The sequence below is a fragment of the Delphinus delphis genome, chromosome 5 (assembly GCF_949987515.2).
Source record: "Delphinus delphis chromosome 5, mDelDel1.2, whole genome shotgun sequence".
Taxonomy (NCBI): domain Eukaryota; kingdom Metazoa; phylum Chordata; class Mammalia; order Artiodactyla; family Delphinidae; genus Delphinus; species Delphinus delphis.
In genome coordinates, this window is record NC_082687.1 from 119,998,851 (window position 1) to 120,025,216 (window position 26,366).

At 33.8% G+C, this 26,366-nt stretch overlaps 1 protein-coding gene across 1 annotated transcript in view; it reads left to right on the forward strand.

Annotated features, from left to right (window-relative positions):
* Positions 1-26,366, forward strand: part of BLTP1 (bridge-like lipid transfer protein family member 1) — a 204,572-nt gene that overhangs the window by 39,645 nt on the left and 138,561 nt on the right. The window contains exons 8-19 of the mRNA XM_060013201.1: positions 2,754-2,835; positions 3,212-3,405; positions 5,706-5,785; positions 7,625-7,775; positions 11,989-12,145; positions 12,554-12,632; positions 15,484-15,575; positions 16,889-17,006; positions 22,836-22,991; positions 23,268-23,365; positions 25,879-26,057; positions 26,223-26,329. Of these exons, the coding sequence (XP_059869184.1) occupies positions 2,754-2,835; positions 3,212-3,405; positions 5,706-5,785; positions 7,625-7,775; positions 11,989-12,145; positions 12,554-12,632; positions 15,484-15,575; positions 16,889-17,006; positions 22,836-22,991; positions 23,268-23,365; positions 25,879-26,057; positions 26,223-26,329 (1,493 nt within the window). The remainder of the gene's footprint in view (positions 1-2,753; positions 2,836-3,211; positions 3,406-5,705; positions 5,786-7,624; positions 7,776-11,988; positions 12,146-12,553; positions 12,633-15,483; positions 15,576-16,888; positions 17,007-22,835; positions 22,992-23,267; positions 23,366-25,878; positions 26,058-26,222; positions 26,330-26,366) is intronic.

Below are 26,366 nucleotides of genomic sequence, written 5' to 3' on the forward strand. Positions count from 1 at the left end.
ATATCCAGGGGTTTCGGTAGGGATTGCATTGAATCTATAAATCAAGTTGGGAAGAATTGACATCTTGACAGTATTGAGTCTTCCTGTTAATGAACATGGAATGTTTCTTTAGTTATTTAGTTCTCTTTGCTATCTTTCATCAGAGTTTTATAGTTTTCCTCGTGTAGATCTTGTAGAAAATTTGTTAAATTTATACCTATTTCATTTTCTGTGTTGCTAATGTACGATACTATGTTTTTAATTTCAAATTCCACTTGTTCATTGGTGGTATATAGGAAAGTGATTGACTCTTGTATATTACTAACCTTGTATCCTGCAACCTTGCTGTAGTCATTAGTTCTAAGAGTATTCTTGCTCAGTTCTTTCCGATTTTCAACATAGATGATTGTGTCAGCTGCAAACAAAGAAAGTCTTATTTCTTCCTTCCCAATCTGTATACATTTTATTTCCTTTTTTTGTCTTATTGCAATAGCTAGAACTTCTAGTATGAATTTGGAAAAGAATGGTGAGAGGGGACACCTTGCTTCATACCTGATCTTAGTGGGAAAGCTTCTCGTTTCTCACTGTTAAGTATCATGTTAACTGTAGGTTTTTGTTGGTTGATATTCTTTATCAAGTTGAGGAAGTTCCCCTCTATTCCTAGTTAGTAAAACTAGAGGTTTTAATCATGAATGGGTATTGGATTTTGTCAGATGCTTTTTCTGTATCTGTTGGTATGATCCTTTGATTTTTCACTTTTAGCCTGTTAATTGATTTTTGAATGTTGAACCAGCCTTGTATACATAATAGTTTTATTTATTTATTTATTTTTTGCGTTACGCAGGCATCTCACTGTTGTGCCCTCTCCCGTCGTGGAGCATAGGCTCCGGACGCGCAGGCTCAGTGGCCATGGCTCACGGGCCTAGCCGCTCCGCGGCATGTGGGATCTTCCCGGACCGGGGCATGAACCCGTGTCCCCTGCATTGGCAGGTGGACTCTCAACCACTGCGCCACCAGGGAAGCCCTAGTTTTATTTTTTTTAAAGTAGATGATGAGGATGTTTATTCTCAATTAAATATTTAGTGCATATTATGTCCCAGGCACTGAGCTTGAGGTACTGGAGATACTGAGAATATGACAACTGTTCTATCTTGAGGGAATTTACAGCCTACTGTGGGAGTTAGAACACTTAGCAGGCAATTTTAGTGCAAGAAATATAACAGGGACAAGAATAGAATTCTCTGGGCACACATAGAAGGATCCGGGAAGATAGGAACCTTAAAGGTGAATGAATTAAGCAGAGAAGGAGTTGAAAGTTCTACCATGGAGAAGAAACATCATATGCAATAGAGAAGTTGTTACTGAGACTGGAGTGGATTACTTGAGGTGGGGATAAATTAGACTAAAATGTTTAGCAGGATCTGGGTTAGAAATATGGCCTTACCCCAGGTCAGCAGTGTTGTGTTGTGATTGGAGGGAGATAAGACTGGAGGCAGGGAGACCAGATAGAAGGACGTAGTACAGTTCAGGGAAGAGATGATCATCAACTGGGTTGTTAGCAAGGGGAAGGAAGAGAAGGAGATGGATTCCAGATACATTTAAGCAGATGAATACTTAAGAGAGTGATGAATTAGATGTGGAGAACAAATAAGAAGGATGAGTCAACAGTGAATCCAAATTTCTAATTTAAGCAGTAGTCATGCTTAGTCAGGGAACATTAGAGAAAGGTTAGGGGGTGGTAGTGAGGTTAGTTTTGAATTTAGTTTTAAGCACTGAAGGCCATCTTACAAATATGGCTCCAGAAGTGTGATTTAGGAGTTATTGGGTTATTGAAGAGACATGCCTTGAGTTTTCATATGAAATCTTTAGTGAATTGCTGTGAATTTTTCATTTCTTAAATTTTGTGTACTTTGTGTATGGCCAATTCCTTTTTTCTTACTCTTGGTCTATCCTTTTCATTGTATTGAGAGGAAATTATTTTGCCACAGAGTGGCGGGAGTAGGGAAGGAGAAGGATCAGCTGAACTGTCAGAAGTGCTTAAAACACTTAAAACATCTAAGTAACTTATATCTTGGTAATTTTTGTTTTAATTATAATTTTTGCTGTCTTTTAAAATGATATAATGTAGTGTGATAGGCATAATGACAGATGTAATGACAGCACATCATAATTTATACTTTGTCATTAAAGCTTGTCATTCTGAAAATATACTTTTTTGTTATAGCTTCTTATATAAAAATTGGTGCATGATAGAGTACATTCTAGGAGACATTTTAGGGATATTAGTGTCCCTTAGATGGTCATTGTTTTGTTTACTGAGCAGTCATTAGATATATTTGGAAAGATATAACTGGTATTAATAATGTGTATTGTGGGACTTCCCTGGTGGCGCAGTGGTTAAGAATCTGCCTGCCAGTGCAGGGGACACGGGTTCAATCCCTGGTCTGCGAAGATCCCACATGCCGCAGAGCAGCTAAGCCTGTGTGCCACAACTACTTAGCCTGCGCTCTAGAGCCCGCGAGCCACAACTACTGAAGCCCGCGTGCCTAGAGCCTGTGCTCCACAACAAGAGAAGCCACTGCAGTGAGAAGCCCACACACCACAACAAAGAGTAGCCTCTGCTCACCACAACTAGAGAAAGCCTGCGTGCTGCAACGAAGACCCAACACAGCCAAAACATAATAATAATAATAATAATGTGTACTGTGAGGAAGTCAACAGTATTCTTAGGTACTTAATTTTTCTCATATGTCAATTTTTGTTTTTTTTCTCAGAGTTAAAGTAAAAACAGAATCTCAAGACCCCACATCTTCATGGAGATCACTTATTCCAGTCATAAAGGTCAATGTGAGCACGGTAAGTAAATTCCACTACAATTAATGTTTCATGGGTTAATAACAGAACCTTTTATTTTTGAAAATATAATTTTCACTTAAGAAAGTAATTTTGTAGAGGTCTTTGGGTTCCATTCTTAATAAAGTGAAAGAATTATTTCAACACCAATACCATTTTAGCACAAATGTATAGAACTTTAAGGCTATTTATTTATTCACAAGTGCTCAAATTTCTTTAAACACTAGTCTAAATTGATCAGTGGAGCAATTTAAACAGTGTATAGTGCTAAAGTGGAATCATTTAGTAGTTGCTTGAAAATGCTTGTTATTAGGTCACCTGAGAAAAAAAAATACAGCCTAAATAGTATGGCATAATATCTCTTATCTGTTTTTTTTAGGGACGCTTGGCCTTTGGAAATCATTACCAACCTCAAACTCTGTGCATCAACTTTGATGATGCTTTCTTAACCTATACTACAAAACCACCTTCCAGTCATCTTGATCAGTTCATGCATATTGTGAAGGGAAAGCTTGAAAATGTTCGAGTCATGCTTGTTCCTAGTCCAAGATATGTTGGTCTTCAAAATGATGAGTAAGAAAGTTATAAAAATAACAAATAACTTCTTTATACCTATTGTAGCTTATCATTTAGAATCTTTAGTATCCTTTTAATTTCTTTGCTATAAGTTGGGCAATAATTACATATATTTCTCTATTAAATCAACTGAGAGTATTCCTGCTTTATAAGATAAATGAATGGAGTTTATCCACTGGTAAACTCCTATTTTAAATATTTTTCTATGAGCTATTTTTCTTGTTCTTTAATTGTAATAGTTAATATTTATTGCCATTTAATATATGTTAGGCACTGTTTATAAGCTTATAATTTTTCTGTCCTTTTCTCAGTGTATTTGGGAAATTTATTTTGGGCAATTGAGCCCTGATGTTTGTATGTTAGAAAATACACATTACAGGTAGGTTTTTATTTTCAGAAGGATGGATAAATAGTAAATTCAACAGATTCATTATAGTAGAGTATCATTGGAGTTAATGAAAAGTTGAAAGTTGAATCAGAATTACTCTTGGAAAACTGATGAAGTTAAGACAGTTTGGGAATTCAGTTGACATTTAAGTCCCAGTCAGTTTTCCACTTAGCTTTCCAGATTTGCTTTCCTTCAGCGAAGTAGCTCCTTACTTTTAGGAGACACTTTGTAATAATGACGCACACTAGAGTCACCCTCTTTGTGGTGGGATGCTTCCATTCCAGAGGACCGAGGTCCCCAGGTAACAGACACATGACTCGCATCTGACTCCCAGGCCACATGCTCATGAGTGGGGTGAGGGCTCTTGTAATCTTTGTTATTCTCAATCACTATCCTTTTCTGTGAAGGAGTCTATCGTTAAATTTGTGTAATTTAGTATTCATGTGATAAAAGTAAAAGTATTCATGTGATGAGTTTCCACTGTCTCAGCTTTTGTCTTTGTGTGTAGGCAATATAAAGTTTGAGGTTATGAGAAACATGATTGTTTCTTTTTAGTTCCAACTTTTGGCTAGTTTGCTATTAGATTTTCTAGGGATTGGCTAGAATGACACAGTCATTTTCCCAGCTTGAGTACCGGGGAGGCTCTGGGTCTACCTGGTTTCACACTCTTCAGGATCACTGAATTGCTAAGCATCTTGGAGTATAAGCTACGCACACAATTCTATATTTATGGGTGCAAGTTGTAATACTGAAAAAAATAAATCTGGGTTTTTGTGAAAATTACCACAGAGTAAAATGAAAAAATGTCCTGCTATTTGTATAAAAAGATTTAAAATTGTATTTTTCACTCTTCAGTAGTAAACATGGAGATTAAATAATGAGACTAAACCCTAACCTTTGTGATTTAATACATATTTAGAAGAAGATTGTTGAATTTGTATGTGTTATATTATCTGATGATTGAGAGGTTAATTTTGATATAGAAGGAAGATATTGTGGTGTATGATAAAGACAAAAGTTGTTAAATCAAAGCAAGTAGAGGGAAGTTAATTGATGGTACAGAAACATTCATTCCAGAATTTGAGTTCAAGATGTTTGCTTTAAGTTTATTTTAAGTTGATCAACTAAATATTCTTGGAAATAGGTAACATAAAGTTGTTAAAAATGACAACATTTTTTTAATTTAATGTTTCTGAAAGGTTATGCTTTATTTTACAATATATAAGATGATATTTTTAATCAGTTTTATAGTGTTATTAATATAAAATGGTTGAATTTGAAGTCTAATTTTAAATTTATTGTTGCAAATGCAGAATACGATTATTATATTCCAATGAACATTGTTCTTCCATTGTATTTAATTAAACTTTGTTTTATTTATTTTTTTGTTTTTATTTTTTTGCGGTACGCGGGCCTCTCACTGTTGTGGCCTCTCCCATTGCGGAGCACAGACTCCGGACGCGCAGGCCCAGTGGCCATGGCTCACGGGCCCAGCCGCTCCGCGGCATGTGAGATCTTCCCGGACCGGGGCACGAACCCGTGTCCCCTGCATCAGCAGGTGGACTCTCAACCATTGCGCCACCAGGGAAGCCCTAAACTTTGTTTTAAATGGATTTCTCTCATTCAAAACTTAAAATGAGAAATGCAAAACAGATTTTTTTGTCTTTCTTTAACTGATTTTACTGGTCAAAATTTTTTCAGTGCCAATTTTTTATATAGTCTAATATAGAAAACAATTATGGAACAATTTATTGTGTATGTGAAAGATGTTTTCCCTTTTCAAGTTTCTACACTTGATTGCTTTTTAGTTTTCTTTGTTGTTTTCACCCATTACCATTGTTAATTAGCATACTGAACATTTTATATTCTGGAGATGTACTTAGTTTGCCTTCCACCTTCCTTTGTATAGACCACCAAGATTAATGGGAGAAGGTTTTGTGGTGATGCAGTCAAATGATGTTGACATCTACTATTACATGGATGAGCCAGGTATTATTTTTTGAAAATATGTTTCATAGCTACAATTCTGTTTCTTCTATGAAATGCTGATATCTAATAATATTTTAAGTATCCTTGCTTAGTATATAAATAAGCATTAATAATGGTAGATGTGGATGTGAGAATGCCTACCTAAAAAATATCTGTGTCATTTGTCAAAAGTTGAATATTCTTTAGTATTTCAGATCAAAAGAGAAAAATATAGTAATCTTTCCTTCAAATTCCATTTTTGCAAGTATACTTCAAAAATTGTGAATACAAATGACCGTGAGTGAAAACCATTAGAGAATGTGATGATAGTTAAGGTAGTTCATGCTGGCTTAGGGGAAAAAAAATCACAGTAAGTTGGATTTGAGGCTTAAAGTTTAAGGATTGAAGTCCAGCTAGTTACAGTGCTTCACAGGTGGCCTCAGTTTTATAAATAAGCCAAATATTGGATTTTTAGTCATTTTTTCCTAATTCTTGTTTTTCATACCTTTCAGGAGGTTTATGAGGTCAAAGTATGTTCAAAATTAGGATGTTATTTGCCTTTTTTTTTTTTTACCATGTTGTATTGATGGTGTAAAAGTTACAGGGGGCAAAACTTCTGGTGCTTTTAGCATGAATCAAGGCAGTGATTCCAAACTATACTAGTGATCCCTGTCTTTTTCACTGCCACGCAGTCACAATAAAACAAATGCCAGTGTACTTTACAGTGTCTTTGATTAAGCAGTAAAAATTACTTTTATCAAATCTTGACCCTTCAGTAAACTTTTTAATATTCATTTAATAAAATGATAAGAACACATAATACACTTCTGCCTCATACCAAAGTACACTGTTGTTTCCAGGAAAAGCATTCTGTGATTGAGTTCCAAGCTGAACTGTTTGCTCTTTTCATGGAATACCAGTTGTGCTTGAAAGAGCAACTAGGGACAAACTATGGTTTTGAGCTTTCATGTGACAGTTAGAATTTTGGAAAATTTGGGTCTGCCACTGTGAGTTTGATGACTTTTCTGATGAGACTACCAGGGTTATTAACAATATGACTTCTTAAATGTTTAATAATGAAATTTGTCTATTTGGGAAAAATATGAATGTCTCAGTGAACCAATATTTTCCAAATGAACAATTCATGATGTCCATAGAAGATTTATTCAGAGTGCAAGAGAGATCAGTAAATTTTAACGTGTCAGAGTATGAGAAGTTCAGCAATATGGTTTCAGATTCCACATTGCAAGTAATCTTTAAGAAATTACCACTTGTTGAATTTTGGTCTAGTGTCAAAGAATATCCAAAATTATCTGAAAAAGCTATTAAAATACTCCTCCTTTTTCTGTCTACCTATTTGTATGAGGCTAGGTTTTCTTCAATAGATTAAGTGCAGAAACAGCTGTGAGAATTCACTTGTTTTCTATTAAGCTGTATATTTAAGAAATTTGCCAAAATAAAAACGATGCCAACACTTCTCAATAAATTAATTTGTTTTAGAAAATATGCTTATTTTGATTAAAAAATATTTTCGTTCAAAATGAAATAAAATTTTATTTGTTTTCATTAAAAATGTTGTTATTTTTCACATCATATTTTCATTAAATCTTATTAGACATTTTGTTATGTCAACATGTAATGAGTTTATTTTAAAAATAAAATTTAAAAATATTGCTCAATTCAAATTTTGAATACAGTAAATTTTGATAGATACAATACCAAAAAAATCCCACTTTGGGGTCCTCAATATAGAGTGTAAAGGTTCCTGAGATCAAAAACTTTTTAGAAATGTTGATCTAAGGAAGCCTTTTAATGGTTATTTTAAGTAACTATCTTCATATTGTATATTCTGCAATATAGGACTTGTTCCAGAAGAAACAGAAGAAACTATTGAAGGAGAAATGAGCAGTGAGGATTGCAAATTACAAGATTTGCCTCCCTGTTGGGGACTGGATATAGTTTGTGGTAAAGGAACAGATTTCAACTATGGGCCATGGGCTGATAGGCAGAGGTACTTGATTAAATTATATTTCTAAGTCAAACGTTTTGGAATAATACTATAATTTTTATTAAAGGCTAGCTTAGTATCGATATTTTTATAAGCAATTTTATTATGGCAGGGTAAGATATCACTAAACATTTTAATCCAAATAATTTGTAGAGAAATTGGCACAAGCAAGTTTGCTCTAAAGGAGGAGCTAATTCATTAGAAAAATGGTAAATGAGCAGAATATTTATTGGTTCCTTGGTTTTTTCTTTTGTATTTAATCACCGAATATGCCAGGGATTGTTGGAACTATGGAGATTCAGAGCTAAAAGACATACATAGTTCAGTTTCAGAAAAAAGAAACAAAGAGTTTTATTAAGTGCTGTATTAGAGGTATGTAAAAAGTCTTGATGAAGAATTTAGAGAGGTACTGTATTAGTTTGCTGAGGCTGCCACAACAAAGTACCGCAGACCGTGTGGCTTAAACAGCAGAAATTTCTCACCGTTCTGGAAGTTAGAATTCTGAGATCAAGATGTTGGCAGGATTGGTTCCTTCTTAGGGCCGTGAGGGAAGACTGTGTTCAAAGCCTCCCTCCTTGGCTTGTAGATGGTCATCTTCTCCCTGTATCTTCACATGGTCTTCTCTCTTGTGTGTTTTGTAGGTCTCTGTGTCCAAATTTCCTTTTCTTGCAAGAATACCAGTCATATTGGATTAGGGCCCACCCTATTGACCTCATTTTAACTTAATTACTTCTCTAAAGACCCTGTCTCTAACTATGGCTAAATTGTGAGGTACTGAGGATTAGGACATATGAATTTTAGGGGGACACAATTTAGCCCATAACAGGTTCATAACTCATATTGAAGAGGAGAGAACTGGAGAATGCTTTTTGGTTGAGGTAGTATGTGAGTTGAGTTTTGAAACATAAGTAAGAATTAGCCAGGAAAGGAAGGGAAGGATAAGTAATCAAGGCAAGGGAGGAGTTCTGCAAATGCATGATGGCAGTGGAGAATTGTCTTAATAAGTTCTATAGGTTGTTAAAGAGATTTGTAGGTAGTTAAGAAATATATGGATTTTATACTGGAGGTAATAAGGAGTGCCTGAAAGGTAAAAAAGGGTTTTTTATTTCTTAGTTATTCTACTAATTTTGAAGTAATTTTCTGTTTTTAATATATTATGAACATCTACCTACTTATTGAAGAATTTTAAACAAAGGAGGGGACATGTACTACAATTTATGAGGGACCATCTAAATTTTTATGTAAATATACCTTGTTTAAAGCTAGTTTAGTCTTTCATAAACTAGCTTGAATGGAGAAATACAAGCTTAATCAGTGACTGAGGCAGATATTACTGGGCCACTGATGGACTACTAAGAGTGCTGATACTTGATATACTCACTCTTTTTATACTTAACTGTTTTTTTTTAAATTTTGTTTTAGTTTATGTTTTTACACAGCAGGTTCTTATTACTTATCTATTTTATACATATTAGGGCATATATGTCAATCCCAGTCTCCCAATTCATCCCAGCACCACAAACCAGCCCTGCCACTTTCGCCCCTTGGTGCCCATATGTTTGTTCTCTACATCTGTGTCTATATTTCTGCCTTGCAAACTAAATTGTTTTAAAAAGTGCTTTCTAAGCCCGGGCGCAGCAGCGAAGACCCAACGCAGCCAAAAAACACAAAATAAGTGCTTTCTACCTAGCATTGTTAGAAGAATTATATACTTTGTCAGGTACTACATTCTGTTAACCTTGGTATCTCTAACATATAGAAATACCTGCTCCATTAAGTAGCTACTTAAATAACAGTAGTTTGGTAAATATATAAGTAAGTGTGTTATTTGAATACTTGGAGTATGCCAATACAGTACTTCATTAAGTTCTGGGTTAGATTATTAGACCCGAAGGTAAACATAGCTTAAAATTTCAGGTTAGAAAACAAGTATTTTTCAAATTACTGGATTAAAATTTTCCTTTTATAATAAAATTTTTCGTACATTAAACCATGCTATATTTACTGTGGAATAGTTGAAAATGAGGGGTTTTACATTCCCTTAAGTAACAGTTACACTTGCTATATTTGAAAGGAAAAAATTAAAGCAGTGCTTTAACACAGACACAGAATATTTTTGCATTTTAGTATTTGAATAAAGTGTGATTCTTCTTAAACTATATTTAATTGTATTGCATTAAGAGAAGTATTAGGCTATATTTACATGAAAATCCTAGCTAAAATTCTTTTAATATATAGTCATATTCACTCTTTGGGTGATCTTTGTATAATACAGAGAAATGATACTGTAGATAACATGAAAGAAAAATTTGCTTTACCAACTCCCTTCAGTAGGTCCTGCCACTGCTAGGAGAGAACAGCAGTACATTTTTTAAGCTGGACTTAACAAAACCATTCAGATTTATTAAAAAGAAAGAAGAAAGAAAGAAATTTATCACATGGGTTTAGTTTCCTTGTGTGAGTAATAATAGTATTTATCTCCTCCCTTATGTATGCAAATTGTGCATTTCCTCTCTTGTAGCCATTTCCTTTTCACCTTCTCCATACTGAGTTTCTAAACAAATATGAACTGTTATCAGAAATGTTCATTAGGTCATTTTTTTTTAGTATCTACCTATTAGTGTAAGAAATATAGAAAGAAATCTCAACTGTTTTATTATTGGATAGTTCACTCAGCATTGTTTTTGATCTCTGATGTAGCATGACCTTATTTAGCTTATAGATTTTAATGTCAGTTCTATTACCTTTACATGATTTTCTTTTTTTTTTAAACATCTTTCTTGGTTTATAATTGCTTTACAGTGGTGTGTTAGTTTCTGTTGTATAACAAAGTGCATCAGCTATATATATACATATATCCCCATATCCCCTGCCTCTTGTGTCTGAATCTTTAAGACACTCAGCTTTTCTTTTTAAGAGTTTTCATGACAGAGTTGAAATATAAACTTCATAAATTCGTGCTTACTCCTTAATGATAACTATAATAATGCAAATATTCCTGATATTGTCTGGCCTTTTATTGCTTTCATTTATATTTTCACACTTGATCTTCATAACAGTGAGAGACACAAGGACAGGTGTGGTGATCTGATTATACCTGTGAGAAAATGAAGACACAGAAATTCAGTGATTCGGGCAAGATAGTAAAGCTATAGCATCTAGAGCCAAGATTCAGACCAACCCTTCAAGTCTGCTGCTCTTTTCATTATATCCTGCTACCCATTTTATAGTCCATGATCACCTAATGATCAGATGGATTCTTTGTCTTGAAAGCTTAGTTTTGTATATTTGTGTCTTAGCCAAAACATTTACAGACTTAATTTTCTTTTCGTGTCTATAATGGATCAGTTTGCAAATTTTGTTCTGTTGATCTGATTTTTCGCAGTCAGTTTATTCCAAGTAGCATTTCCTGTTACTGATGACTCCTTCCTCAGCTCTTCCTATTTAAAAGTCAGAAACTGATACTTTTTCTGAATGTATGAGTAACATGCTAATTTTTAATTATATAGAAGGCTATGAATTGAAAGTTTCTTGGTTTCTTTCATGTTTGTCAAATGATATGGGGAGGCAAATACATGAGAGCCCTAGCCTCCAAACACTTGCTTCTTTTTAGAAATCTATTGCTCTTTAGACTCTTATTGTTATAACGTTGATTAATAGTGATTATGAAAATAATAGAAATACACTTTCTCCATGTGCCATGTACTGCCAAGTCTTTTTCATATATGTTGTCATTTAATTCTTGGATCTATTCTCTGAGACTGGTTATGACAATCCTCTTTTACAGGTGAGGAAGCAGGCGAGTGTCCTCAGAAAGGTTAAGTAGTAATTGTCCAGAGTGGAATGATTCTAATTAAGCCATCCCCCTTCAGCTCTTTCTTTGCCATTTGCACAATTGATATACCTGTAGAAAGTCTTTAATTTTTCACAGTATGTTTGAATAGTGCAAATTTGGTCTTACCTATGTCTTATTTGATAGTAGTATATTAAGTGCTCAAAGCTCATTGATCTCTGGAAGTATAAAACAGTCTTTCATTTTACTGAAAGGAAATTATGGTAGGTGTTATTTTGTGACTTATAATTTTTTTTCAATTTTATGTCTAATTGTTAAATAAGATAGCAGTGGTAATAGAAAGTTATAATACTGATTTTGTCTCTTATCAGAGGTAATTTTATTTGAATAACTTGTCATTATTCTTTCTTCCTCTTTATTTAGAGATTGTTTATGGAAGTTCTTCTTCCCTCCTGATTATCAAGTTCTGAAAGTCTCTGAAATTGCACAGCCTGGGAGACCAAGACAGATCCTTGCTTTTGAACTACGAATGAATATTATTGCAGATGCTACAATTGACTTGCTGTTTACCAAAAATAGGGTAATTATTGAAATAATATAGTGGAAAATTATGTGTAAAATTTGAACATTATTTTCCAGAGTATCTTTCTGGTGACTAGTCCTATACTCAGATTCATTTCTATGAGCTTCCCTGACCCCCACCCCCAATAATTGTATGTATGTTACTTTCATTAAGTGCCAAATAGTAGAAAGAAGTTAATTAATAATAATAGACCTTTATAGTATAGTCTGATTCATTTTCTCCTTTAAATCTGGCCAAACTGTTTTAGTATATTTTTGGTATAAATTTGAACTTTTGCTCTTAGGAACTTTTAATACCTATTTAATATTATTGATGATTAAATTTTATCTTTGATAATAACTGAAAAGTAAAGATGGGAGTGTAATTATAATAAATGTCTCATGAATTATTTTTTGCTTTTGATAGGAAACAAATGCTGTACATGTAAATGTAGGAGCTGGCTCATATTTAGAAATTAATATTCCAATGACAGTCGAGGAAAATGGTAAGCTATGATGAGTGTTTTTCTGTTTTAAGTGATTAGTAGGGGAATAATTAATACATAAATAATTATTAATCCAGTTAGACTAAAATTAATGAGGTTTTCTTTTTCAGCTTTTTATTATATTTTGATGTGCCTGTAGTTAGTAAATACTATATTATTTATGCACTTGGAGAGAAAGGAAAAGTGTTTTAATCAAGCTAGGTCTTATTATTCTATGCTTTCATTATACCTTACACTTCTTTTGTAAGTTTGTGCGTAATTTGCTTAGTGTATGTTTTTCCTGTTAGTCTGTTGCTCTGTGAAGGCTGGTACTACGTATTTCTTTTCACTGGTGTATACCTGTGCCAAACCCAGGACCTGGCACGTGGTCCATGGGCAGAAATAGATTGAATGACTAATAGGCTTTGTTTCAGGTTATATTGTTAGTAGATTTTTGTCAGGAAGTAACCTGGGTACTTTGAATAGCATAACTTTAAGAAAGCAGAATATTTCATATTTAAAATATTAAGTCATGCCCTGATTAGCTGTAGTTTTATCTGAGCTAAGATAATCTAAGTTCATTATGAATTTAAAATTTGGGCTCTGATAACAGGTTAATCAGTAACATGATTAAATACTTTATTGTTAAATTTATCAAAATATTATATAGTCTCCCTCATTTCTCCTTGTTCTTCCCATCCTCTTATTACATTTGTAATTGAGACCAGTTGAAGTGAAATTCTGCTTTATTTCTTCACTTTCTTGAGGGTATGGAGAGTAGCAACTCACCAATGTTTTTAAATTACTGAACAGCAATGTTACTATTGCTAGGTATAATTAGAATAAGTTTTATGTAATTCTTGGCTCTCTTTTCTTGTTTCTGTCACTCATTTTGTTGCTACGATAAAAAGAAAACGGGCAAAAAAAAAAAAGAAAGAAAACAGGCAAAGGTGTTGACTAGATTTATTAGCTTGCATAAAAAGATAGCAGTTGAGTCTGCCTGCTTAGATAATTAATTGAAAAAGTGACTGAGAATGAGATAGTATATCTTTTCCCCGTAACTTTAGGGCTATTACACTGAAGAACTAAAACCTTATCTTAGTTACTTTTAAAAGAATAACCTAAGTCTTGAAGCAGATGCTTGAGATTCTTTAGGATTCAGAGTAGTCAGTTGGAAAGAAGCATCTTTCAGGATAGCCTTAATTACTGATATATAGGATCTGTAATTCTGTAGAGGAAGAGGCTGTTGAGGGTTGCACAGAATTGAGAATGGTTCAGTTAAGGGAGTGCTTCTGCCTTTTTTTTTTTTTTTTGATTGATTGATTTATCTTTGGCTGCGTTGGGTCTTCGTTGCTGTGCACGGGCTTTCTCTAGTTGCAGCGAGTGGGGGCTTCTCGTTGCGGAGCACGGGCTCTAGGCATGTGGGCTTCAGTAGTTGTGGCACGCGGGCTCAGCATTTGTGGCTTGTGGGCTCTAGAGCGCAGGCTCAGCACTTGTGGTGCACGAGCTTAGTTGCTCCGCGGTATGTGGGATCTTCCCGGACCAGGGCACGAACCCGTGTCCCCTGCATTGGCAGGCGGATTCTTAACCACTGTGCCACCAGGAAAGTCCCTCTGCCTTTTTAAACTGATGATGTATATAGGAAATAATATTTGTAAAGATTTTTGGGAGGTACATTTATTGGTGCACTGGGGTAAAGGGACCATCTGAGGACTGAGGCATCAATATCTTGAGCATATACCTATTATGAATTCATGGGAAGTGCCACAGCACACTGACTGTTGAACTGAATGAGTTAAGTGTCTAAGAAAAACCCAGTCAAGTTATTGGTAAAGGTTAGGTGGCTTTTAAGATGACTGTCTTCAAAGGGAAAAATAGACTTAGTTCTTAGACAATAACAAAATATAATTTGAAAACATTTAAAAACTGGTCCCAGAGATTAAGTTGTTTGGGGAAAAAAAAATGCCCAGAGCAGGATGCATGTTGGATTAGCCATATAAGAATGTTCATAGTGTTAGTGTTCATAGGAGGGCAGTCCATCAAGAAAAGAAGTGAAATACTCTGAACCTTTCTGCTTTTATTCAGAGTGGGGCTGTGTTGTTTGGTAACTGTCACTATGTAAGGAATAGTTTTTTTGTTTAGCAACTGTCATTACACATTTTTTTCAATAATTTATTTGTGCAATCTCCTGACTTCTCTCCTACCTATACTTGCCCTGATGGGTGGATTTTGAACAAGGATATGATCCTTGTTCAAGGAGATCCATCCTATTCCCTTTTTTTTTAATACTGTCTTTTCTACAGATTTCAGACTCTTTGAAGTCATTTAGTGAAAGGGTCTGTCCTGGGTGGTGGAGTAGATTTGGATTTCTAGCATTGCCTATCTGTAGCTATGACTAACTCAAGATTTTCTTATTGGGATATTCAAAGCCATGTTTTCAATACCTCTATAATAAAGCTGGTGTTTTAATTTCCAGAAAAAAAAAAAGAAAAAAAAAGCAACTGTCATTACTTAAGGGGTAGTTGAAAATATGTACCCTTGAGTCAGTGAAAAAAAGGACATGGGAGCAGTCTTAAATATTTGCACACTATCATTTGGAAAATAGACTTGTAGTTTTGCACTGGAAAGCAGAGTCAGGATAGACCTTATATGAAGATGGAACTCTTTTCCATCAGAGCTGTCCGAAATGAGAAAGGTTACCTATTAGATAGTATACTCCACATTACTGGGGGTGTATTTAAATAGTGACTGATTACCATTTTTCAGGAATTCCTTCTTTGGGTGGTGGGGGAATTTGTTTCCAGTCCAAAATTTTTAATTATATGTATATATTTCTTTAGGTTCTTAATTTTTATGTTTTCTCTTATTTTAGGTTACACCCCTGCAATTAAAGGACAACTCTTACATGTTGATGCCACTACCAGCATGCAATACCGGACTCTTTTAGAAGCAGAAATGTTAGCAGTAAGTCTAGAGTGTATGATGATATGCCTATATCCATAAAATACAAATTTGGTTTTAATTTTTTAATATAAAATTTTAATGGCCAGGAGGTCATCAAATGGTCAGTCTTCTCATTCAAGAACAACCAGATGCTCTTGACCGTGTTTTTGGGAAGAGGTGTAGATTCCCAATGCTGTGGACTCCCTTTGGCATCTCTCTGTTGCTCTTCTTTTGGGGGAAATGAATATAAGGCAACACTACATGGGTTTTTGGCCTTTAGAAATGTGAAAAGTTCTCGGTGTATTGTTTTTAAACTTCATTGTATGGCTAGACTAGCTGTCTCCTATGCTGTAAGTAAGATAATTTTTTACTGTATGTTTTCTGGCCCCATCAGATTCTTTCTCAGGGCTTAATAATTCATTGTCCTTTTTTACTTGATGAATAAGGTAAAAGGAAGAAAATCTTATTGATACCCTGAATTGCTCCATATTAGAAACAGAATAAATATGGAAATGCTCATGATTGAAAACTGCAGGTCAGGAACTCATTAATCAAGCAGATTATTATTTTTTCTCAGGGACGACAGTAATAACAACAATAATAACAAAAGTTACTGCGTAGAATGGCTGATATTTAGAGAGGATTCTTTTATATTAGATGATATCATTAGGTCCTTAATTGCTTGTCTAAACAAGCATATTTATATATGATATATGTAAATTAAGAAGAAAATTTTGCAGTTACCAAGAATATAATGAATACTATAAATATGAATATTCAGCATTTTAATGAATTCCTGAGCTATTGCTGATAAATGGTGCTGTGCAATAATGGTATTCCTGGCCAGGCAGCTCTTGCCTTTGCAGAATTGCCAAGCTTTGGCAGGTGGAATATACCACAAAGCATCATGTCAGATTTATAACTACTGTGCTGTCAAATAAGAACCGAGGAGGCACTGATGGCCAAACTTCTGTGTGACAGTATGCATTGCACTCTACCCTGCCTGACCCGAGCCTCTCACTTAACAGGTTAGGTTTAAAGAAGAGTTAATGAAGTTGGCTGTTACTCTGTTTAGCTACAGTATCAAAACTGTAGCCTGATTTGTTCTTAAAGTTTTTTGGCCACATCATGGCTTAGTATTTTAAGGAGCTGGATGTAACCATGGATACTGACCTTTAGCCACAGCAGTATTAAAACCTCTAAGGGACATTCTGTTTGGCTCAGTAGGAAAATAAGTTTTAATTACTCACCAGTTTGTGCGAGTTCATTTCTAATGCTGTCACACAATGTCATATTTTAACCTCTGACATTTTTACTTAACATTTGATTTGCAGTTTCACATCAATGCCAGCTACCCCCGAATATGGAACATGCCACAGACATGGCAGTGTGAATTAGAGGTTTATAAAGCCACCTACCACTTCATCTTTGCACAGAAGAATTTCTTCACAGGTAATTTTCTAATAAGTATAAATACAATGAGATCTGAGATTTATCATAGTGAACTTGTTTATAGTCAATAAGTTTTGCTTTTAGATTCAACATAGGGACTTGATGACACAATTCATACTTTCTTTTACACTTCTTTTGGGGCCAAGTTTATCAAAGGAAAAACTTAAATATACATGTTCTATGCTGTCTTCTAACCCAAACAAGGAAAATATGAACCCAAAATTGAGCTTAGGAGGAAGTGCAAGAACTCATTTTTGTGTCTAGTGGGGGATAAGTTGGGGAAGATGAATCAGTTTCTTCTCTTCCTGAATTAGGCATCATTGTGGCTCTACTATTTTGTTTTAGTTAGTAATCCACAGACAGTATATTCAAATAGTCAAATACGTTATTTTTGTATTTGGAGTCCCTACTTAACTCCTTTCTGTTGGCATGTATAATTGAGTTGATGCTGTCATTAGGTGGAAAAAATTCTTTTATTTCTTGCAGCATATTATGATAGCTACTCATTATTTTATGATTATGGGAACATGTGGTCTTAGTCTCTGAATGACATAAATATTGCTACATAAAAATAAGCATTTTTTGAGCCTTTCTGTAAGAAGTTTAGCCAGAGTTGGTCTGCTTTTCTAGGATCAGTGGCTACCCCAGAACTCCTAATATTTGCTTGACTGATTGCTGCATTTATCTGTTCGTCCATCCACCCACCGATCATTTACAAGCATTCTGTGCTGAGTACTAATATTTGTGGGTATAGCAGTCATTAAGATATTCACAGGTTTCCCTGTCCTGACATTACTTACTAGCAATATGATGTCGGCCAAATTTCCTAATTGTTTAAGCTTCAGTTTCCTTATCTGTGAAATAGGGATAATAATTTCTAACCTAATTTTGCTACTGCTAGAGTTTTGGCCTTTTATAATAATGCCATTACTATAATATGTTCAATCATTAGTCTTCTATATTTGTTTTTTGCTTTGATCAGGAGCCTTATCGTGGGGATTAGATAGAATGATTCTGTATTTTTGCAGTTGTATAATTCTTCTCCAAGGCTCAAGTCAAGGTCCCAGTAGTAGAAACTTTGACAGAGTCCCTGGCAAGTTAAATTTTTGTCAGTGAAGCTGAATATTGAATAAGTACTACTTACTTCAGATTTATGAAAAAAATAATAGCTAAAACTTACAGTGTGTATTAGTGTCTGTCTCTGTTCTAAGCAGTTTCACATATTAAATCATTAAATCCTCATAATAATTCTCTGAGGTCAATTTTATTATCATTATCCTTATTTTACAGATGAGGGCAGTGAGTTACAGAGTGGTTAAGCAATTTGTCCAGGGTTACGCGACTAAGTCAAGCTAGGATTCCAACCCAAATAGTCTGTTTCAAGAATCTGTTTCTATATAGACAGCTTCTTTGCATAGTCCTTTCCTTCTCACTTAAGATTTTATCATTTCTAACTTTGCTAGTCTTTTAAAATAGATTCCAGTTTCTTTCTTTCTTTTTAGACTTTTAAAATTATAAATTATTTAATTTATTTAAACTTAAAGAAAAAACCCAGTGTTTTCAAGCATTCAATACTTCACATTGTTTTTCCTCCAGAATTTCACAATCTCAGACTTTAGCAGTGCCAAGAATACTTGGAGTAGAAGTATAAATTTCTCAAAATTTAAACTTTATTTTGTAGTAGCGCTTACATTTAGATTGAATATTGTATTAGTTAAACAAGTACACATTTCCTAAACTACAATTGTGATTTTTCTTAAATTATTTTCTTTCTCTAATCTTTATGCTTATACCTATTTAACTTCACTTTTTTAAAGTTATTTTTTTCTAAAATTTATTTGGAGAAATTTAAAAAATATAGAAAGGTACAAAACTTAAGTTCTCATCTCCCAGATTTAACAGCTATAACATTTAGATATATTACTTCTGAAATCTTTCTAGAGTCCTTCAAAAACGTATTTATTCTTTAAAAAAGATACTATCAGAGAGTGATATTAATTTAGCCTTGGAGAGAACATACTTGGTCATAGTGTTTGAATTGCTTTTCTCTTTTCTCAGTTTTACATTTCTCTGTTGACAGATTTTTGCAGAAAATAAATTATCTATTTTGTGTGAGGGAATACCTAATATGCCTTAAGAGCCATTCTCATGCCAGTTATTAGTGGGATAAAATTGTTCTTAAGAGATTTCAATGTGGGACAGAGATCTCTTCATGATAAATACAATATAGAGCCTCAGGAATGAAAGATGTAAAACAAAGGCAAAAGTGAAGTCTTTACAGACAATAATGAAATTGACTTAGGTTTACTCTGATAATGGAAGAAGAAAATATAATGGTATTGCAAAGCCCCAGTACCAGGTGATGGACATTTTGTAGGGTGTTGGCCTATCAACTTAATTATAAAGTGAGTTGTAGGTGAGTTTTTTCCCAGACTAATATTTAGATTACCAACTTTACAACTTTTAAAATTTTATTATCAAAATGATTAAGGCTGTCATCAAGAAAGTGCTTCCAAATAAATAAATTTATTTGGTAAGACCATCTGGTAATAAGAGCAGCTTTTGGTTTAAAGAGAAATACATATCGGAAGTGGTTTTTGAGGTTCCTAGTAAAGATACTTTGTTACCATAATTTTTAATATTTGTCAGTAAAGATATTGTATAAGCTGGTAGGGAAACTATATTGCAGAATATACTGACGTTTAGATAAGATATTAAAAAAACTAATAAGACATTAAAATAGAAATTCGTTAAAAACTATAAAATTATGTTGGTTTCCTTAGATGATTAGTAGATTATTTGAATTTGTGTTTATTTTACTAGCAATTATAGCTCATTCTTTTAGGTAGTAGTATGAAGTAGATAAATGCAACCAGTATAAGTTGAGAGTCACTTGTTAATAATGATTCAAAACAAATATAAGCCATGATCTCAACGCAGAGAGAACTTATAGGGATAGCGCTTATGGGAATTTATTTATCAGTCTCAAGTATATTGGCATGTGTAGTACTAGACTTAGACAAATAAAACAATACATAACAGTATATATATATATATATATATATATATACACACACACACACACACACACACACACACACACATTGAGTGCAAGCATGAATTTCAAAGCTAACAAATGCATGTAAGACGTGGATACAGAGGAAATCAATATGATCTGAAGATAATTAGAGAAAGTAAGGAAGGACATTAAGATCGGAAATGGTCTTTGTAAATGAACTCAATAATATTAACTAAAATTTGCATAGTATGTTTTCATAAAACATTCCAAAGCATGTTCATTGGTATCATCTTCACAACAACTCTGAAAAGGGATAGCTGTTATTGTTATCCTTGAGTTAACAATGAGGAAATTGAAGAAACATTCAATGACTTGGGCAGACTCATGAAGCTAGTAAGTGGAAGAGACATTTAAGAACAATTTTTTGACTGTAGTAGACTCTGTACTGTCTCTGTAGTGTCATGCTGTTGTTAAAGATGGTTAGAGTTTCTCTGCAACAAAGAGGTTACCAAAGAGTGTGTTCATTTTAGAAGGGATGAATAGTTTGAGTAAAAGTGCAGAACCAAAAATGTTTATGAGGAAGAAAAGTGTGAAAATCAGCTTGTTGAATGGTGAATTTGTATTGTGTAGTTGGCTAATCCCAGAGATGACTTTTGGGCATCTCTTAAGTGCTGAATGCTGTGTTAAAGAATAAAGTGCTGAGTGCTGTGTTAGATAGTAGGGATGCAGTCAGGTTAGTTAGGTAGGGCCGTATGTAGAAGTAAAATTTTAGAAGTAGGAGTAGATACTATAAGGTATGATGAGCTACTGTGATTGCTTGTTAAATGAAATAAAAATATATTTAAAGTAAAATCGTTAAGTGGAAATTTCTGTTCTCTAGTCTTAGAACAGGTTAATAGCCATATATGCCTTTTATCGTTGATATAGTAAAACTGCATCTTACTAAGATTAATTTAAATTGTTATTAAAATTTGATATCAAATGTATTTTGCTATTTTATCAAGAGAGGAATCTAATATATGTGCACAAGTTTCTGTACATTGCAGCTAAATTTTAAATGAGTTCATATGATATTTGACTTCTGATTTCATTACTGAATCTAATATTTTTCAGTTTAAAGATATCCTTTAAAATTCAAAGGAAACTACTTTAAATATTTAATTATTTTTGCCTATTATTTTCCTTAGAATATCTTTAATACTAAGTGCTACTGTTTGTGGAGTGCTTATCTTGTGGCAGTTTCTGTGCTAAAAGTTCACATATATCATCTAAATTCTCACAATAAGTCTGTGAAGTTGTCCCATTTTGTAAAAGAGAAAACCGATAACATTTCAGTCATTTGTTCAAGATCATATAACTAGTAAAATGATAAAGCCACAATTTAAACCCAGGACTGTCTGGTTGTCAGAGTTTGTGCTATAACAATGGTACTTGTAGTTGTTTCCCTCTCTCAAATACACAAAGTTCTGATTTTATAGCACTGTGTTATGTACTGTGAGCATACAAAGATGAGCTTGACACCTTTTAGGAGGAGACCATTTATTGAAGGACATCATTGCTGGGAGTATACAATCCATGCAATAATGTGAATGCCAGAGGAAAAGTAGAGGAAAGCACTGTGATAGAACAGGGCTAACATCTTTATGTAAAGACTTTTTGCCTATTGAGGTTAAAAAAAAAAAAAATTAAGGTATGAAAGGATAAGCAGACTGAGAACTATGAACTATGAGCAGACTATGAACACAATTTTAAAAAACAACACTTAAACCAACAAATCAGCAATACAGTAAATCAGCAATCAACAAAGATGACTGACTATAATTCTAAGGCCAAGTCTTTGTTTTGTTCACATTGTATTCCCACAGTCTAAAACAGAATCTGGGACACAGTAGACATTCTGTAGGTATTTGTTTTGTGAATAAAACAACACGAATAATGTTCAACCCTACTTGTAATTAAGAAGTTCAATTAAAGTGAGAGAGCATTTTTCAATTACCAATTATCAAGCCGCATCACCCCCACTCCCGCCCCCCCCCCCGCAAAAAAAATAGAGAAAGGGAGAGAGGTAGAAAGAAATATAATGCAGGAGCAGGTACAGTGAAATGGATAGTTGACCATACATTTCTAATAGGAGCATAAATGGATCTACTACTCTTGGAAAGCAGTTTTGTGATTTATAGTAGCCTTAAAAAAATTCATAAACTTTGACCTAGCAAATCCATATTTTAAATCTATCCTGAGAAAATAATCCTGAATATGTAAAATATCTTGCATGAAAATATACATGATAACATTATATATAACAGAAATTTTAAGAAAGTCTAAATATCCAAGTACAGTAAATGATTAAGTAAATCTTTGCAAATCTTTTTAATGAACAAAATTTTTGTTAATGTGTACGAAATAACATGGCAAAATTTTGAGTTAAATGAAAAAAAGTAATATAGCTTGTATATCTAGGGTAGTGTAAAAATCTACATAGAAAAAAGAACTAGGATGAGATATATCCACAATGTTATGTATTTTGGTAACAGAATATCAGGTAATTTTTTTTTCCTCTTATCTTCTGAAGTTTCTTTAAAAACATAATAGGTATATGAAATGCATAAAAGTTTTATTTGGAACTGTGATTAGTAAGTAAGCATTTTTACTGTCAAATCATTTAGCTACATCTTAATCAGCTTTTAATATCTTTGTATAAAAGTTCTTTTTAGATAACAATAGGAAACTTTTTGGTGTTAGAATATTTTTATTTTGTTTTCTGAATTTCTATTAATTTTACATTCTGTCTCCTACCTCAATAATTTTAGATTTAATTCAAGACTGGTCAAGCGATAGTGCTCCAGACATTTTTTCATTTGTTCCATATACATGGAATTTTAAAATCATGTTTCATCAATTTGAAATGATTTGGGCAGCTAATCAGCACAATTGGATTGACTGTTCCACTAAACAACAGGAAAATGGTAAGTACTTTTTAAAAATTAGGTTAGTATTCTGTTCATTAAGACAAATACCAACAAAGAAAACTGGTATTGATTTTTGTAGTTTTAATAGATACTAGAATTGATCTTTTTTTCCATTGTCTTATAAGACTCTCAGAGAACTATTTCAGAATTTGTATTACACTAAGCATATTAAATTTAATTTTGTTTAGGTGTGTATTTAAGGCAGTTTTTGTTTAAAATTTTTTTGAAATTAAAAGTAAATTTCTTTTTCTTTTTTTTTTTTTTTTTTTGCAGTGTACCTGGCAGCCTGTGGGGAAACACTAAACATTGATTTCTCTTTGCCGTTTACGGACTTTGTTCCAGCTACATGTAATACCAAGTTCTCTTTAAGAGTACGTATAATTGGATGTATTGTTTATTCCACAAGGTTTATTAGTAAGTTTGATTTCCCAGCACTTACCTTTACTCTCTCCTGCCCATCCTGTTGCCACCCTGAAGTATTTTGGTTTTCCACCATTGTTCACTAACTTCAGTGGCACAGAATTGCCTGTTCCTTTTTTGTAGTTAACTGTAATATTATGCCTTTCCCCTAAGTTCCCCAAGTTCCCCTAAGAAGTTGGGCAGTAACTTGAAAAGATATGTGTACCCCAGTATTCATAGCAGCATTATTTATGATAGCCAAGATATGGAAGTGACCTCAGTGCCCATTGACAGATGAATGGATAAAGAAGATGTGACATATATACTCACTGGAGTATTACTCAGCCATAAAAAAGAATGAGACCTTGCCATTTATGACATGGATGACCTGGAGGGGTATTATGCTTAGTGAAATAAGTCAAACAGAGAAAGACAAATACTGTATGTTTTCACTTATATTTGGAATCTAAAAAACAAAACAAGTGAACAGATAAAACAGATAAAACAGAAATGGACTTCCAGATACAGAAAACAAACTAGTGGTAACCAGAGGGGGGAGGGGAAGGAGGAGGGGTAAAGTAGATGAAGGAGATTAAGAGATATAAACTACCAGTTATAAAATAAGTCATGGGGATGTAATGTACTGGGAATATAGTCAATATTTTATAATAACTTTGTATTGATATAGCATGTAATCCATAAAAACACTGAATTGTGTTATATGACTGAAATGAATGTAATATTGTAAATCAACTATACTTCTTTAAAAAAAAAAAGCTGGGCAAAAATAATTCCTTGAGTCGATTATTTTGTTAGAGCTCATTTCTGACCTCTGTGACTAATCTATATGTTCTCTTTAGAACTTATTCTAGCTCTAATATTAGTCTGTGAACTGGATTTTACATTTCTCTATACAGTTGACGAACAATGTGAAGGTTAGGGACGCTGACCCTCCCTGCCATCATAAATCTGTGTGCAACTTAGAGTCAGTTCTCCTTATATCCTCCATATCCTTGGTTCCTCTGTATCTGAGGTTCAGCATCTGCAGATTCAACCAACCACAGATTGTGTAGGACTGTAATATTTACTGTTGAAAAAACATCCATGTGTAAGTGGCCTGTGCAGTTCAAACCTGTGATGTTCAAGGGTCAGCTGTATTTCATTCCTAATTTTAATCGTGAATTCAATGAATAAACCCCGTGATCCAAAAGCCAGCTCTTAGGAGTTCAGAATTCATGGTACACCTAACTTTAAGGTATACAACATTAGTAGTTGTAGTATTGATGGAGGTTATGAAGGTAAAAAATAGCAACAATAATAAGAGCAGCCAGCAAGTATTAACATCTTCTTTGTGCCAGACACTTCTCCAAGTGCTTTATGTGTAGTAACTCATTTATTCATTCTCAGAACAACCCTCTTGAAGTAGTTGTTGTTATTATCTGCATTTACAGAATAGGAAACTGAGGAGGCAAGTTTATGTAACTTGTCATATAGCTAGTGAGTGGCCAAGTTAGAATTCGAGCCCAGGCAGTATAGTTTAGGGCTCCACTCTTTTAACCACCCCACTGTGCTGCCTGTTAAGAAACCAAGCATCAAAATGAGCAAAGATTCAGGGACCTATAAGGAAAAAAAGTGAAACTCAGTGAAGATCCTTTGATATAATTCTTAAAAGGCAGTTGAGGAACCAAGACTTACTAGAATCAAAATAGACAATCATATTTTTAAAAATACAGAACATATTCCACCTAAGCTTATATTAGCTGATTTTTAATTTTTTTTTACTGAGTTACATGCAAAATATCCAAGGAAATCCATGGAAGATAATTTTCTTACTGTTTTCTAGAAACTGTGCTGTTTATTTCCCTGATTTTTTTTTTTACTTTCTTTGAGATTTTATTTTTATTATTATCTTTTTTAAAGAAGGTTAATTAATTAATTAATTTGTTATTTTTGGCAGTGTTGGGTCTTCGTTGCTGTGCGTGGGCTTTCTCTAGTTGCGGAGAGCAGGGGCTACTCTTTGTTGTGGTGCACGGGCTTCTCATTGCGGTGGCTTCTCTTATTGTGGAACATGGGCCCTAGATGTGCGGGCTTCAGTAGTTGTGGCACTCGGCCTCCGTAGTTGTGGCTTGCAGGCCCTAGAGCACAGGCTCAGTAGTTGTGGCACACAGGCTTAGTTGCTCCGTGGCATGTGGGATCTTCCTGGACCAGGGCTTGAACCCCTGTCCACTGAATTGGCAGGCGGATTCTTAACCACTGCGTCACCAGGGAAGTCCCTTTCTTGACTTTCTAAGCAGAATTTAGTTTCAGTCAATGTAAGATCTTATTCCAGTTACTTACCTGATTATTCAATGTAAAACCTGCCATTTCAAATTTATGTTTATTTTCTGTTTAATTGATTATTATAGATAAGCTTGCCTGTAAATAGTAACCTAACAAATTTATGTACCTATTTTGTTACTTTGGGTTATTATAAATTATTTTTTAGGGAGAAGATGTTGATCTTCATTTGTTTCTACCAGATTGCCACCCTAGTAAATATTCATTATTTATGCTGGTAAAGAATTGCCACCCAAATAAAATGACTCATGATACTGGTATTCCTGCTGAATGTCAAAGTGGCCAGAAAACAGTGAAACCAAAATGGCGGAACATTACTCAAGAAAAGTAAGTACTTAATATTAGTGATCTAAGTATTTTGTGTTTATGTGGAGAAATTATTCTTCTAATTCTTTAAAAGAATGACAGTAAAACTTGATTATCTGTAACTGGTGTCTGTATACAATCAAAGGAATGAGTACCAGACTAGAAACTTTATTTTTATCTTCAAAGGGCTGGTTGGGTTGAATGCTGGACTGTCCCAAGTGTCATGCTTACAATTGATTACACATGGCATCCAATTTATCCACAAAAAGCAGATGAACAGCTAAAACAGTCATGTAAGTGTTTTTATATAATTTGTACGTTGAAATATCT